General features: G+C 46.2%; 1 protein-coding gene across 2 annotated transcripts in view; it reads right to left on the bottom strand.

Moving 5' to 3' along the window:
• The window catches only part of BEND4 (BEN domain containing 4), a 226,943-nt gene that overhangs the window by 15,721 nt on the left and 195,698 nt on the right, over window positions 1-15,524 (bottom strand). Inside the window, exon 4 of one of the 2 annotated variants that reach the window (XM_063921006.1) lies at window positions 1,467-1,636. In XM_063921006.1, the coding sequence (XP_063777076.1) occupies window positions 1,467-1,636 (170 nt within the window). Of the gene's footprint in view, window positions 1-1,395; window positions 1,637-15,524 lie in introns of both variants that reach the window. The other variant, XM_063921005.1, reaches the window with a different exon arrangement.

The following is a 15,524-nucleotide window of genomic DNA, read 5'->3' as shown; positions in this document are numbered from 1 at the left end:
CTTACCTCTCTGTCTCTTTAGTATGTTGGCTCAATATACTATAAATGTTGTTATTAATAATGATAGTTCAAAAATGTAAAAATGATTTCATTTACTTTTCCTCTGGTACAAACCATTCTTAAGCAGCAGGTGCTGTACTGGTTTTACTGATGATTGTGTGGTTTCAATTATTCCTGTGGTTTCATAAACGGTTTAATGTAACGACTATGAATATCCTGACCAAATGAACTTTCTAAAATGTAAAGTCAAGCTTCCGGTAATAAAATTAAATGTCTCTTAGAAAACATATTAAAAAGTTCCCATTCTAGCATAACTTTCTTACAGGCAGACAAGATCGGTTACTCCCATATTGCCTCATGTTGTGACAGGACAGTATGAGGTGAAATAGTCACATCATTGATCTACAGCTGTACCACAAGGTTGTTACCAGAAGTTTGTTTAGGGATACACAGCTTTTAATGGTAACTGATGTTTCCCACAAGACCCTAAAGCAGCAGTGTAATAAAGTATGAGACAAGAAATCACAGTTGTTGTCCAGGGCTGAGAGATATGTTGTGTTTGCACAGAAATCCAATATGAAATAGCAGTGGTAATTAGCCAGGAAATCCAGCTAAACACAGGTGGGATGCAAAGCAGAATACTAAAAAGCAACTGAAGCAAGGTTCAGTAATTCAGGCACTTAGCTTAGAGGATAACGTCAGGAACACAGCTTGGAAATCAGAAACTGTTACAAGGAACAGGGACCGAGTGACAAGGCTACGACTAGAAACTATCACCGGCAGGAAGGTACAGGGCTGGCTGTCTTTACCAGGGGCAGGGACCAATGGAAGAGAGCCAGGCAGACCCGCCCCATTAATGAAGAAACTTGATGCAGCTGAGAAGTACTAACAGGCATCACGGCTTATAAGCAACAGCCGGGACCAAGGTTCACTGCAACCGCCCGGAGTCCCAGTTGCCAGGCAAATGCCGATACCAGGAAACAGTGAGGCTAGCTGGAGTCCCAGCTACCTGGCAACCACTGGGACCATCAGGCAGCGTGGCCGACATGACGTGGCATCCCGGTCACTTGGTAATGACCGGGACCCGCTGCACAGATGAGCTGTTGTGGCGGCTCATAACAACTAGATACATGATAGCTTGAATCTGATTGGTTGCTATGAAAAACCCATCCACTGCTCACTTTAGAAGGTGTGATAAATCTCCCCTGTATACTGCACATAGCAGTATCTTGCACAGTTTTCAGGGTACACAGAGCATGTATATAAAGAAATAACATAATGATAAGACCAACAAGTAAGCACTGAGTCTAAGAGGAAGCCTGTAAGAGAAAGGGAGGGGTGACCGTGCTAGGTATGGAATGAAAGAAGAGTTACACTAAGTGAGAAGATGCAGTACCTCTGAGACATGTAACTTTAACAGGATCCAGAGGGCGTCTTTCAGGACCCGAGTCTCCTGACTGCACTGACCTTTTCCTTTTCCCAAGGCCACATGAATATTTAAGCTCATCTGTTGTAAAAACAAATCTTATGAGATATCTGAGAAGCCGCCTTCCATCTTTCTTGGAGGAGTTCACTGCCTCATCCCATTGTTTACTAGTGATGAACACGGGGTAGTTGTTCAACAGCTGTTTGCTGCCCTGAAAAGTGAAAAACATAAAGGAATTATTGAGAGAGAGAAAGCGAGGAAGAGAGAAAACGAGGGAGAGAGAGATCGATCACTGAACAACCTAAACAGCAGTAGTCAACTGGATGGCGATGTCCACAATGTGCTGCTGGACCACCAAAACAGCACAGCCAATGGTGCACAGGACATTTGGCAAGGCTGGGGTACAGTATTCTACCCCAGAGTGTGCTGATGAACACTGCGACCGCACATTGCAGAGAACTAATTATCCCCCATAAAACATTAAGAATGGGCATGGCTATGAGACAACATATTTACATACTGTATATTATACTAAGCTTTGTGATTAAGAGAACTTTGGACAAAAGGCGCTTCAGAGTATGCCCATGCCCTTTATTAAAAAAAAAAATATATATATATATATATATATATATATATATATATTACATATTTTGTCTCTGGGTGGTGACAAGATCAGGCCACCTAAATACCTCTACAATTGCTAAGAAAACAGGGTTACTAACAGACCTGTACATATATGCAAGATATTGATCTACAACATAAGAGCAATATCACACACGAGGCCGTTAATCATACTACCCCTATGTCATCTCTAAGATTATCTCAAAATATCACCCAACCCGACCTCTTCGCTCTTCACAAGATCTATGTTTCTTATCCACACTCATTATTCGCTCCTATTCACAGTTGCAGGACTTTTTTCTGGCTTTTATCCCATGCACAATAAGACTTCCGTTCCCTCAAAACTCACCTCTTCAGGCAAGCTTGTCAAAGTCCGGAACCGCCCACATAACCTTCATAAACTTTCCTATCCAATTACATCCCCTCTGTAGAGTCCACTCATATCCACACATATTTTCCCATTCCTCACTTTTCCCATCCTCTTGACCGCAGGCCAACATTGCAGTATGACTATATCATACAGCCCATTAAGAACTTTTGCAATCTGGTGGACCTGTATGCAGTAGAACACCTATCCTATGCTTGTGTATGAATGCCTATCTCTTTATAGACTGTAAGCTTGCGAGCAGGTCCTTCCTACCTCTATGACTCTCTATCATTAACCAGTCTTGGTTTTTTCAGTTGTTTCCAATTGTTTTGTTTTTAGGTCATTACTGTTTCCAATTGTAAAGCACAACAGAATTTTCTGCGCTATATAAGAAACTGTTAATAAATAAATAATATGAAAGTTTAATTCAATAATACCACTACAACTGTGCACGTAATTAGAATATGGAAAGTTGAATATGTGTAATTTATTAAACATCAATATCCACTACTTATACCTCTGTTTGCGAATAATCAAACAGGCAAATTATAATTAGTTTATTAATGCTTTTGGGTAACAGCAGGAGAACTAGGTCTGATATTCTCAGTAAAATAAGGTAGTTTAGCTACTCAATTAAACAACTGTCAAACTTCATGAACATATGTTGCACATCAAATAAAATATACAAACAACAAATACTTGAAGATACTTACCATTACAATCCAGCCTAATTATATACTAATGAGCAAAGTATGGTACCAGGACCTAGAGACAACCTTGTATAACAAGTCTCCAAACCATCAGGATTACACAAATCACTATATATTCTGACTGATGGTGTTGCCCCATTTGCATGCATGTTAGCATTTTTTAATGCCGGTACACAGCGATCCTTATGTGCCGAAACGGCTCCTTTGATATAGAGTTGTACCGGCACAACGGACCAATCGACCGGTGCATGTGCATGCCCTGAGGAATTGAGAAGGCTGTGAGGTGTAAGTGGCTATAAAATACATTTATATATTTGTCAAGTAAATGACTAATAGAACAGATGACTATTGAATATAACTGTTTAGTCACTGTATGTAATAGCCAATGTTGTCGCCATTAAGCGATAATCGGTGGTCTGCGCATGCGTCACAGCTGCAATGCACACGAGCGGCAACTGAGTTGTGATTACACTCGCAGTGAAGATTCATTTGCAAGTGACTGACTAGGAGCGACGGCAAATATATGGGCGTGTATCAGCCGCTGACTGCAATCTCGTACTCTGGAAGCACATTGGGGCAGATGTATTAACCTGGAGAAGGCATAAGGAAGTGATAAACCAGTGATAAGTGCAAGGTGATAAACGTGCCATCCAATCAGCTCCAAAATGTAAATTAACAGTAAGGAGCTGATTGGCTGGTGCTTTTATCACCTTGCATTTATTACTGGTTTATCACTTCCTTATGCTGTCTTCAGGCTTAATACATCTGCCCCATTATCCGGCGTCTCAGTTGCGGTGGTCGTTCTGAGGTACCATAAGACTCATCAGGCAGCCGATGTATCCTGGACCTGTGTTGATGCTGTGAATGTGTACACAGGCAGCTATGAAAGCTCCGGAGGGGGGCGTCTCTATACAAATCTCGGCGACTGTTACATTGACCTATTTTCTCACATGGCATCTGCGGCAGCATTAGCACACAACTATGGATCCAGCCCACTGCAAGTCTCTGATACTTGTCCAATAATACCCTCTGCAGGCAAGCCAGATTCACGGTATGTCAGGGGAGATGCCCAGGTGGGAGGTGTGGTTAGTATGGTGCAGTGAATCTCACCATTACATCCCTCCACCCACTGTACGATGGCGAGAATTGCAGAACTGTGCAGCAATAGCAGGAGTTATCAAGCCTGTAGATTGCCAACTTCTCTATGGTAGTAAGCAGATGCATGAGACTGGCCTATGGTCTCAACACTACAGAGGAGGGTCCTGGACTTTCTGGGACAGTATGCACAGTGTATAGCATATTACAAGATAACCCGTGTGAAGCAACTATAGTTTAGTTCAAAATCAGGTGACCCTGTGGTAACTGGAGCTTAGGTCAGAGGGTGATGAACATGCCTGCGTATCACAGGCCTCATATATAGAACTGTTGTTTTACTTTTCTTTGTTTAATAGAGGTGAGTTTTGAGTATGGTGGCCAATCCCGGGATCGGCGGGATCCCGGGATTTAGGCCCAAAAATGGCCGGGATTCAATCCCGGGATTGGAAGCTCCAATCCTGGGGATTGAGGGATCAGCGTTGAGCGTCCACAGGACGCTCAAACGCTGCCCGGCTTCCTGCTTCCGGGTCCCCAGTGCAGCGTGAGAGGTCACGCTGCGCTGTTAGCTGCTGCTGGGAGACGCCAGCAGCGTTCACAAGATGTTCCCCTACCGCCCGCCTCCGGTATATGGTGAGTTATATGTGCGGGGTGGGCGGGGCAGGGTGGGGCGAGGGGGCGGCCACCTAGGTAAAAGCCAATCCCGGGTATCCCGGGATTGGTCATTTTTCAATCCCGATACCCGGGATTGAAAAAATAGCCCGGGATTGGCTTCCCTAGTTTTGAGTGTATAGGGCTGAAGGGATCAGTAAGAGATCCCAGCGGTCAGGAGACAGCCGGGATCATGGCAGCGAGCGCAGCGTGTCCCCCGCAGGCTCGCTGCACTTGCCACGCTTTGGGCCTGGTGGTGACCTTTGGTCGCCACAGGTTTCTATTTCCCTCCGGGTGGTGGTGTGGACCACCACCAAGAGGGGTAACCAGCCGGTAGTCGGGACTCAGACGGCGTCGGGATTCTGGCGTTGGTATCCTGACCGCCGGGATCTTGACAGGCGGTCAATTGACTGCCTCATGGCCTGAAATATCTGAGGCGACCATTGGCACTGAAAATCTATGGAAGAAGTATAGTATGACTAATATAATATTGTAATATTAAAGTTAGTTGTGACTGCAATTGTCTGTCCGAGAGGCAGACAATTTACCGACTGTTGGGATCCCGGCTGTCGGAATACCGACGCCAGAATCCCGACACCCGGTGAAATACCACCAGCTGTAATCCCCACTTGGCTGGTGGTCCCAAGGGGGAATATATCCCTGTGGCGTCAGAATCATGGCGAGCACAGCAAGCCCACGAGGGGACACGCTGCGCTCGCCGCTGGTATCCTGGTGTCAGTCTCCAGACCACCGGGATCCCGACAACCAGGATATCATACTGATCCCATCTGTCCAATCCACAATATAGATTACCTATTTTACTCCTTGTCAGACCTATTTGTATAGACACGGAACTATTTTCTTATAAAGAATTGACAGGTTGAGTCTCCCATATCAGAAATGTTTGGGACCAGGAGTATTTTGGAGATCGGAATTTACGTAGTTTGGAATATTTGCATACCATAATGAGATATCTCGGGGATAAGAACCCAAGTCTAAGCATAGAATGCATTTATGTCGGTATCCGGTCTCTAGGTCGACAGTAACTAGGTCAACAGTGTCTAGGTTGACCACTATTGGTCGACAGTAACTAGATCGACAGGGTTTCCAGGTCAACAGGGTCTCTAGGTCGACATGTTCTAGGTCAGCAGGTCAAAAGGTCGACATGAGTTTCTCACTTTTTTTTAACATAATTAATGATCCACGTGGACTACGATTGGAAATAGTAACCTGTGCCGAGCACCGCGGTAGCGGAGTGAGGCACCTTGCCCGAAATTCGCTCGCCATTCGAGGGGACACGGTGCACTAATTGGGGTTCCCGATCACTGTACAGAGAAAACGACACCAAAAAAACATAAAAAACTCATGTCGACCTTTTGACCTGTCAACCTAAACCATGTCGACCTACAAGACCTTGTCGACCTAGCATTCCTGTCGACCTAGATAATATCGACCCTCCATACCACACCCTTTATGGCTCATATATACCTTATACACACAGCCTGAAGGTCATTTTATACAGTGTATTTAATAATTTTGTGCATTGAACAAAGTTTGTGTACACTGGACCATCAGAAAGCTAAGGTGCCACTATCTCAGTTGCGCAGTTTGGATCTTGGAATTTTTGGGACATTGGATTTTCAGATATACAGTAGGAGACTCAACCTGTAAAAACAGAATGACTACTTTAGATTGGAATATGTAGAGAATAAAGTGTTGCAAACTCCATTCCTGGAGCAGAAACCATAACACACGGCTGAGAACAGTTAGGGGGAGTGAGAACATTTAGAAGAGAAAGCGAAAATGAGAATCAATTAATTAGAGGGCAAGTGGCTGGAAATGTTGCCTACTAACGACGTTCTTGTAATGATTTTCCTGTGTGTTTGTGAACAACATGTCATGCTGTGACAAAAATAAATATTGAGCAATTTACATTGTGTGTACAGAGCTCACGGGGAGTATGACACCAGAACCCCAACAATAAAAGATAAAAAAGTAATTAAAAAGGGTTGAAACATTACACAAACCGACCAGCAGAAAATGTTCAGAATTAATATTTAAAGGGACATCGGTTCTCTTTACAATTAATTGCTTGTAATATGTAAATTATTATAGCAATTAATTTAATTAATTAGCAAAATAAGAAAAAAATAAGATTTTACTTACCGGTAAATCTATTTCTCGTAGTCCGTAGTGGATGCTGGGGACACCGTAAGGACCATGGGGAATAGACGGCTCCGCAGGAGACATGGGCACTTTGAGAAAGAATTTAGGTTCTGGTGTGCTCTGGCTCCTCCCTCTATGTCCCTCCTCCAGACCTCAGTTAGAGAAACTGTGCCCGGAAGAGCTGACAGTACAAGGAAAGGATTTTGGTAATCCAGGGCAAGATTCATACCAGCCACACCAATCACTCCGTATAACTTGAGATAAACATACCCAGTCAACAGTATGAACAATAACAGAGCAACAGGTCAACCCTGATGCAACCATAACATAACCCTTATTTAAGCAATAACTATATACAAGCATTGCAGAAGAAGTCCGCACTTGGGACGGGCACCCAGCATCCACTACGGACTACGAGAAATAGATTCAACAAAAAGTAAAATCTTATTTTCTCTAACGTCCTAGTGGATGCTGGGGACTCCGTAAGGACCATGGGGATTATACCAAAGCTCCCAAACGGGCGGGAGAGTGCGGATGACTCTGCAGCACCGAATGAGCAAACACAAGGTCCTACTCAGCCAGGGTATGAAACTTGTAGAACTTTGCAAAAGTGTTTGAACCTGACCAAGTAGCCGCTCGGCAAAGCTGTAATGCCGAGACGCCTCGGGCAGCCGCCCAAGAAGAGCCCACCTTCCTAGTGGAATGGGCCTTAACTGATTTTGGCAGCGGCAATCCAGCCGCAGAATGAGCCTGCTGAATCGTGTTACAGATCCAGCGAGCAATAGTTTGCTTTGAAGCAGGAGCACCAAGCTTGTTGGAAGCATACAGGATAAACAAAGACTCTGTTTTCCTGACCCTAGCCGTTCTGGCTACATAAACCTTCAAAGCCCTGACCACATCAAGTAACTCGGAATCCTCCAAGTCAGTAGTAGCCACAGGCACCACAATAGGTTGGTTTATATGAAAGGATGAAACCACCTTTGGCAGAAATTGTGGACGGGTCGGCAATTCTGCTCTATCCGCATGGAAAACCAGATAGGGGCTTTTATGTGACAAAGCCGCCAACTCTGACACACGCCTAGCCGAAGCCAAGGCTAATAGCATGACCACCTTCCACGTGAGATATTTCAACTCCACCGTTTTGAGTGGTTCAAACCAGTGGGATTTCAGGAAACTCAACACCACGTTAAGATCCCAAGGTGCCACTGGAGGCACAAAAGGGGGATGAATATGCAGCACTCCCTTTACAAACGTCTGAACTTCAGGTAGAGAAGCCAACTCCTTTTGCAAGAAAATGGATAGGGCCGAAATCTGGACCTTAATGGAACCCAATTTTAGGCCCAAATTCACTCCGGACTGTAGGAAGTGAAGGAAACGGCCCAGCTGAAATTCCTCCGTAGGAGCATTCCTGGCCTCACACCAAGCAACATATTTTCGCCATATACGGTGATAATGTTGAGCTGTCACGTCCTTCCTAGCCTTTATCAGCGTAGGAATGACCTCATCCAGAATGCCTTTCTCTGCTAGGATCCGGCGTTCAACCGCCATGCCGTCAAACGCAGCCGCGGTAAGTCTTGGAACAGACAGGGCCCCTGTTGCAACAAGTCCTGTCTTAGAGGAAGAGGCCACGGGTCCTCTGTGAGCATTTCTTGCAGATCTGAATACCAAGTCCTTCGTGGCCAATCTGGAACAATGAGTATTGTTCTCACTCCTCTTTTTCTTATTATCCTCAGCACCTTGGGTATGAGAGGAAGAGGAGGAAATACATAGACCGACTGGAACACCCACGGTGTCACCAGGGTGTCCACAGCTATCGCCTGAGGGTCTCTTGACCTGGCGCAATACCTCTGTAGCTTTTTGTTGAGGCGGGATGCCATCATGTCCACCTGTGGCAGTTCCCACCGACTTGTAATCTGTGCGAAGACTTCCTGATGAAGTCCCCACTCTCCCTGGTGGAGGTCGTGTCTGCTGAGGAAGTCTGCTTCCCAGTTGTCCACTCCCGGGATGAACACTGCTGACAGTGCGCTTACGTGATTCTCCGCCCAGCGAAGAATTCTGGTGGCTTCCACCATCGCCATTCTGCTCCTTGTGCCGCCTTGGCGGTTTACATGAGCCACTGCGGTGATGTTGTCTGACTGAATTAGAACCGGTTGGTCGCGAAGCAGGGTCTCCGCTTGACGTAGGGCGTTGTATATGGCCCTTAGTTCCAAGATGTTGATGTGGAGGCAAGTCTCCTGACTTGACCACAGACCCTGGAAATTTCTTCCCTGTGTGACTGCCCCCCACCCTCGGAGGCTTGCATCCGTGGTCACCAGGACCCAGTCCTGAATGCCGAATCTGCGGCCCTCGAGGAGGTGAGCACTCTGCAGCCACCACAGGAGAGACACCCTGGCCCTGGGGGATAGGGTGATTAACCGATGCATCTGTAGATGTGACCCGGACCACTTGTCCAGTAGGTCCCATTGGAAAGTCCTCGCATGGAACCTGCCGAAGGGAATGGCCTCGTATGATGCCACCATCTTTCCCAGAACTCGAGTGCAGTGATGCACAGACACCTGTTTCGGTTTTAATAGGTGCCTGACCAGAGTCATGAGTTCCTGAGCTTTCTCTATCGGGAGATAAACCCTTTTCTGGTCTGTGTCTAGGATCATGCCCAGGAAAGGCAGACGAGTCGTAGGGACCAACTGCGACTTTGGAATATTTAGGATCCAACCGTTTTGCCGTAACACTTCCAGAGAAAGTGCTACGCTAATTAGCAACTGCTCTCTTGATCTCGCTTTTATGAGGAGATCGTCCAAGTATGGGATAAATGTGACCCCTTGCTTTCGCAGGAGTACCATCATTTCCGCCATTACCTTGGTAAATATTCTCGGTGCCGTGGAGAGACCAAACGGCAACGTCTGAAATTGGTAATGACAATCCTGTACCACAAATCTGAGGTACGCCTGATGAGGCGGATAAATGGGGACATGAAGCTATGCATCCTTTATGTCCAGAGACACCATAAAATCCCCCCCTTCCAGGCTTGCGATAACCGCTCTCAGCAATTCCATCTTGAACCGGAACCTTTTCAGGTACATGTTCAGGGATTTTAAATTCAATATGGGTCTGACCGAACCGTCCGGTTTCGGGACTACGAACATGGTCGAATAATAACCCCTTCCCTGTTGAAGGAGGGGAACCTTGACCACCACCTGTTGAAGATACAATTTTTGAATTGCAGTTAACACTAATTCCCTCTCCTGGGGGGAAGCTGGCAGAGCCGATTTGAGGTATCGGTGAGGGGGCATCTCTTCGAATTCCAGCTTGTATCCCTGAGACACAATCTCTATTGCCCAGGGATCCAACTGGGAGTGAACCCACTTGTGGCTGAAATTTCGAAGACGCGCCCCCACCGGGCCTAGCTCCGCCTGTGGAGCCCCAGCGTCATGCGGTGGATTTTGTAGAGGCCGGGGAGGACTTCTGTTCCTGGGAACTAGCTGTGTTGTGCAGCTTCTTTCCTCTGCCCCTGCCTCTGGCAAGAAAGGACGCACCTCGAACTTTCTTGTTTTTCTGAGATCGAAAGGACTGCATTTGATAATACGGTGCTTTCTTAGGCTGTGAGGAAATATATGGCAAAAAATTTGACTTTCCAGCAGTAGCTGTGGAGACCAGGTCCGAGAGACCCTCCCCAAACAATTCCTCACCCTTGTAAGGTTAAACCTCCATATGCCTTTTTGAGTCGGCATCACCTGTCCATTGCCGAGTCCACATGACCCTTCTGGCAGAAATCGACATAGCATTGATTCTAGAACCCAGCAGACTAATGTCTCTTTGAGCATCTCTCATATATAGGACAGCGTCCTTAATATGCCCCAGGGTCATTAAAATAGTATCCTTCTCTAAGGTATCAAGTTCCTCAGATAGGGTATCCGTCCATGCTGCTACAGCACTACACACCCAGGCCGACGCGATTGCCGGCCTCAGTAAGGTACCTGAATGTGTATAAATGGACTTCAGGGTAACCTCCTGTTTTCTATCCGCAGCATCTTTGAGGGTAGCCGTATCCTGTGACGGCAGGGCTACCTTCTTGGACAAGCGTGTTAAAGCCTTGTCCACCCTAGGGGAGGATTCCCAGCGTAACCTGTCCGTTGGCGGGAAAGGATACGCCATAAGAATCCTTTTGGAAATCTGCAGTTTTTTATCTGGAGATTCCCAAGCCTTTTCACATAACTCATTTAGCTCATGTGAGGGGGGAAAGGTTACCTGTGGCTTCTTTTCCCCATACATATGAACCCTCCCGTCAGGGACTGGGTTTCCTCTGTGATGTGCAACACATCCTTAATTGCTATAATCATATAACGGATGGATTTAGTCAATTTTGTCTGTAACTTTGCATCATCGTAATCGACACTGGAGTCAGAATCCATGTCGGTATCTGTGTCAACAATTTGGGATAGTGGGCGCTTCTGAGACCCTGACGGCCTCTGCGACATAGGATCAGGCATGGGCAGCGACCCTGACTGTCTTAAGGCTTCAGCTTTTTCTAACCTTTTATGTAAGGAATTCACACTATCATTTAAAACCTTCCACATATCCATCCAATCAGGTGTCGGTGCCGTCGGCAGAGACACCACATTCATTTGCTCCCGCTCTGCTTCCACATAGCCTTCTTCATCAAACATGTCGACACAAGCATACCGACACACCACACACACAGGGAATGCCCTTTTCGAAGACAGTTCCCCCACAAGGCCCTTTGGAGAGACAGAGAGAGAGTATGCAAGCACACACCCCAGCGCTATCACCCAGGAATAACACAGTAACTTAATGTTAACCCAGTAGCTGCTGTATATTGTGTTTTTGCGCCTAATTTATGTGCCCCCCCTCTCTTTTTACCCTCTTCTGCCGTGAATCTGCAGGGGAGAGCCTCGGGAGCTTCTTCTCAGCGGAGCTGTGGAGAAAAAATGGCGCTGGTGAGTGCTGAGGGAGAACCCCCTCCCCCTCGACGGCGGCTTCTGTCCCGCTCAAATATGCATTTTCTTGGCGGGGGCTCATACATATATACAGTGCCCAACTGTATATATGTGTACTTTTGCCAAAAGAGGTCCATATGCTGCCCAGGGCGCCCCCTCCCCCCCCTGCGCCCTGCACCCTTACAGTGACCGGAGTATGTGAGGTGTGTGGGAGCAATGGCGCACAGCTGCAGTGCTGTGCGTTACCTCAGTGAAGAACAGAGTCTTCTGCTGCCGATTTCGAAGTCTTCTTGCTTCTCATACTCACCCGGCTTCTGTCTTCCGGCTCTGCGAGGGGGACGGCGGCGCGGCTCTGGGATCGGATGACGAGGGTGAGATCCTGTGTACGATCCCTCTGGAGCTAATGGTGTCCAGTAGCCTAAGAAGCAGGACCTAGCTTCAGAGAGTAGGGCTGCTTCTCTCCCCTCTGTCCCACGATGCAGGGAGTCTGTTGCCAGCAGAGCTCCCTGAAAATAAAAAAACTAACAAAATACTTTCTTATAGCAAGCTCAGGAGAGCTCACTAAGTAGCACCCAGCTTGTCCGGGCACAGAATCAAACTGAGGTCTGGAGGAGGGACATAGAGGGAGGAGCCAGAGCACACCAGAATCTAAATTCTTTCTTAAAGTGCCCATGTCTCCTGTGGAGCCGTCTATTCCCCATGGTCCTTACGGAGTCCCCAGCATCCACTAGGACGTTAGAGAAACAATATAATTATATGTAAAGAAACTTGCACTACTGGTACCCTTCCAGGAATTGTAAGTATGCTGCATACACTATATCCAATACCAGCTAACACTGCCCGCTAAGGCATTTATAAAATTAACTCCTCCGTGTATGTTAATAATAATAATAATAATAATTTTATTTATATAGCGCTCTTTCTCCAACAGGACTCAAGGCGCTTTACAGACATCAAAAACAATGCACATGATACAGAGGATTTGAGTAATACAACAATTGATAAGCAACAGACATAAAAGAAAACCTTAAGCCCACAGAAAGCATAACGCAGGATTGGTGCAGGCATTTTGGGTAATAACTTCCAAGGGTTGTGTATTCCACCCTCACAAGGTACCAGGTGCAGCAGCCATCTTAGGCGCTCGGCGTAGGATTACCCAGGGTGGGATAGTCCACCCCTAGAAGTGATGACACAAAATGGGGGTGATTTCAGAGTCCTACAGTTCAGAGTAGGGTTCCATCAAAACCATCAGGCCTATGTATTTTTCATCCCATCCACAAGTGTACCATATGGGGCAGCCATGTTGGGCGCACTTTGGAGGTTACACTGTGGGAGGTGAGCCATACAAGGGCCAAGGTCATATATGGGAAAACTGATGCTTATGTAGTAGTATGATGTACCCTGCATGTAGGGCACAATGGAAAGGTGTGCAATCAGTGGAGGTAAACATTACAGGAAAAACACATGGTGGGGTGGAAGCGAGCAATGGAGGAAAAAAAAAATAGCAGGTAACTAGTGGCAGAGTAGGATTGGGCTACTCGCACTGCATGTACTTCTCGGATGGTATGTATGTGTCATGATTCAATAAAAAAAAAAACTTGCCTTAATAGAAAAATGCATTCCTCAAGTGTATGATATTAACCTGAGAAAATAGCACAAAAAAATAAAATTGAAGTGACATCACTGGAATAACTTGTATGGCAGCCAGTGTAATCCTGTGTCAGAGAGTTAAAGAATATAGGCCCTCATTCCGAGTTGTTCGCTCGCAAGCTGCTTTTAGCAGCAGTGCACACGCTAAGCCGCCGCCTACTGGGAGTGAATCTTAGCTTAGCATAATTGCGAACGAAAGATTCTCAAAATTGCGAATAGAAATTTCTAAGCAGTATCTGAGTAGCTCGACACTTACTCTGCCACTGCGATCAGTTCAGTCAGTTTAGTTCCTGGTTTGATGTCACAAACACACCCAGCGTTCGCCCAGACACTCCCCCGTTTCTTCAGACACTCCCGCGTTTTTCCCAGAAACGGCAGCGTTTTTTCACACACTCCAGTTTCCGCCCAGAAACACCCACTTCCTGTCAATCACACTCTGATCACCAGAACGAAGAAAAAAACCTCGTAATGCCGTGAGTAAAATACCAAACTTCTTAGCACATTTACTTGGCGCAGCCGCAGTGCGAACATTGCGCATGCGCAGTTTGCGGAAAATCGATGCGATGCGATGAAAAATAACGAGCGAACAACTCGGAATGAGGGCCATAAATCCTTGAACAAGGTGCAGCAAGACACCAATAGGGGTTTATTCATGAAGCGGTGAAAAGAGTGAAGTGAGCCTGTGGAGAAGTTGCCCATGGCAACTAATCAGCTGCTCCGTACAATTGTATAGTATGCAAATTATTAATGTTACTTCAATGCTGATTGGTTGCCATGGGCAACTTCTCCACTGGCTCACTTCTCCACACTTTTCACTGCTTCGTGAATAGACCCCACTTTAAGGTATAAATTCTTCAGGGACATCATGTCATCTGTACAGCTGGTCTTCCTGGAGTACAAAAAATAGTATATATACCTTGATAATTGACAAATTTACCCTATACTTCTAGCCTACTTACCACCATTCCTACTAGTGCTTCAGCCTCTGCTCTCCCCTACTTTTCTCCCTTTTGTAACTGTAGCCAGTACCTGAACATCCAGTGAGTCTGGTCTCTAGGAACTACCAAACCTGACTACCCTACTGGCTTCTGCGAGCCCTGATCTGGCTGACAACCACTTCTGTCCCCTGACTTTCCTGAATACCTTTTGACAAATATAGATATTGGGGTCTATTTAATTCTAGTCGGAACTGGCGTCCAACTTTTTTAGGTTGAACCATGATTTGACCTATTCAACTGGGCTGCCGTATTTCCGACTTTTTTTGTTGTAAATTAAGGTCAGACCAAAAACTTGTCGCCCAAATCCGACAGGTTTTTGGTCTGTTTTTGACAATGTTAATCCGACTTTTTTAAAAAAAAAGTCAGATTGACATTATCGGAAACGGACAAAATCTGTCAGATTTGGCCTCAAATTGAATAGTGAACTGTCAGATCCTTTCCATCGGAAAGGATCCAACATCAGTTGAATAGACCCCATTATATATATAATTTTGACTACTATGTAAATAGTTCCAGCACACTTCCCAGTGCTTCCAGTTGGGAGCAACCTGTAATAATAGCTGGGGGATGATGCAGAGCTGAACATACGCTGCTTGCGGAGCTGTGCAGAGATGGACCAAAACCTGCCTGTGTGTAGGTGTATCTATAGGGCAGGTGCATGTGAGCACTGATGACCGGCGCGTATGCTACAAATATAGATGTCATTACATCTCAAGATAGACTGACAGCTAGATCAGTGCTGTACCTATAATGGGTGCAGGGCCTGAGGGTGATCAGGCTGCAGCCTAGAGCGCTGGGTCCTGGGGGGGCGCAGCGGGTGTGTGACGTCACCCGCATAGACGTGCACACAGACCCCGCTGTATCTGCATATTCCCACTTCCACAATGGC

This window comes from Pseudophryne corroboree, chromosome 1 (assembly GCF_028390025.1).
Source record: "Pseudophryne corroboree isolate aPseCor3 chromosome 1, aPseCor3.hap2, whole genome shotgun sequence".
Lineage (NCBI taxonomy): Eukaryota > Metazoa > Chordata > Amphibia > Anura > Myobatrachidae > Pseudophryne > Pseudophryne corroboree.
This window is presented reverse-complemented; position numbering and strand designations above follow the sequence as displayed.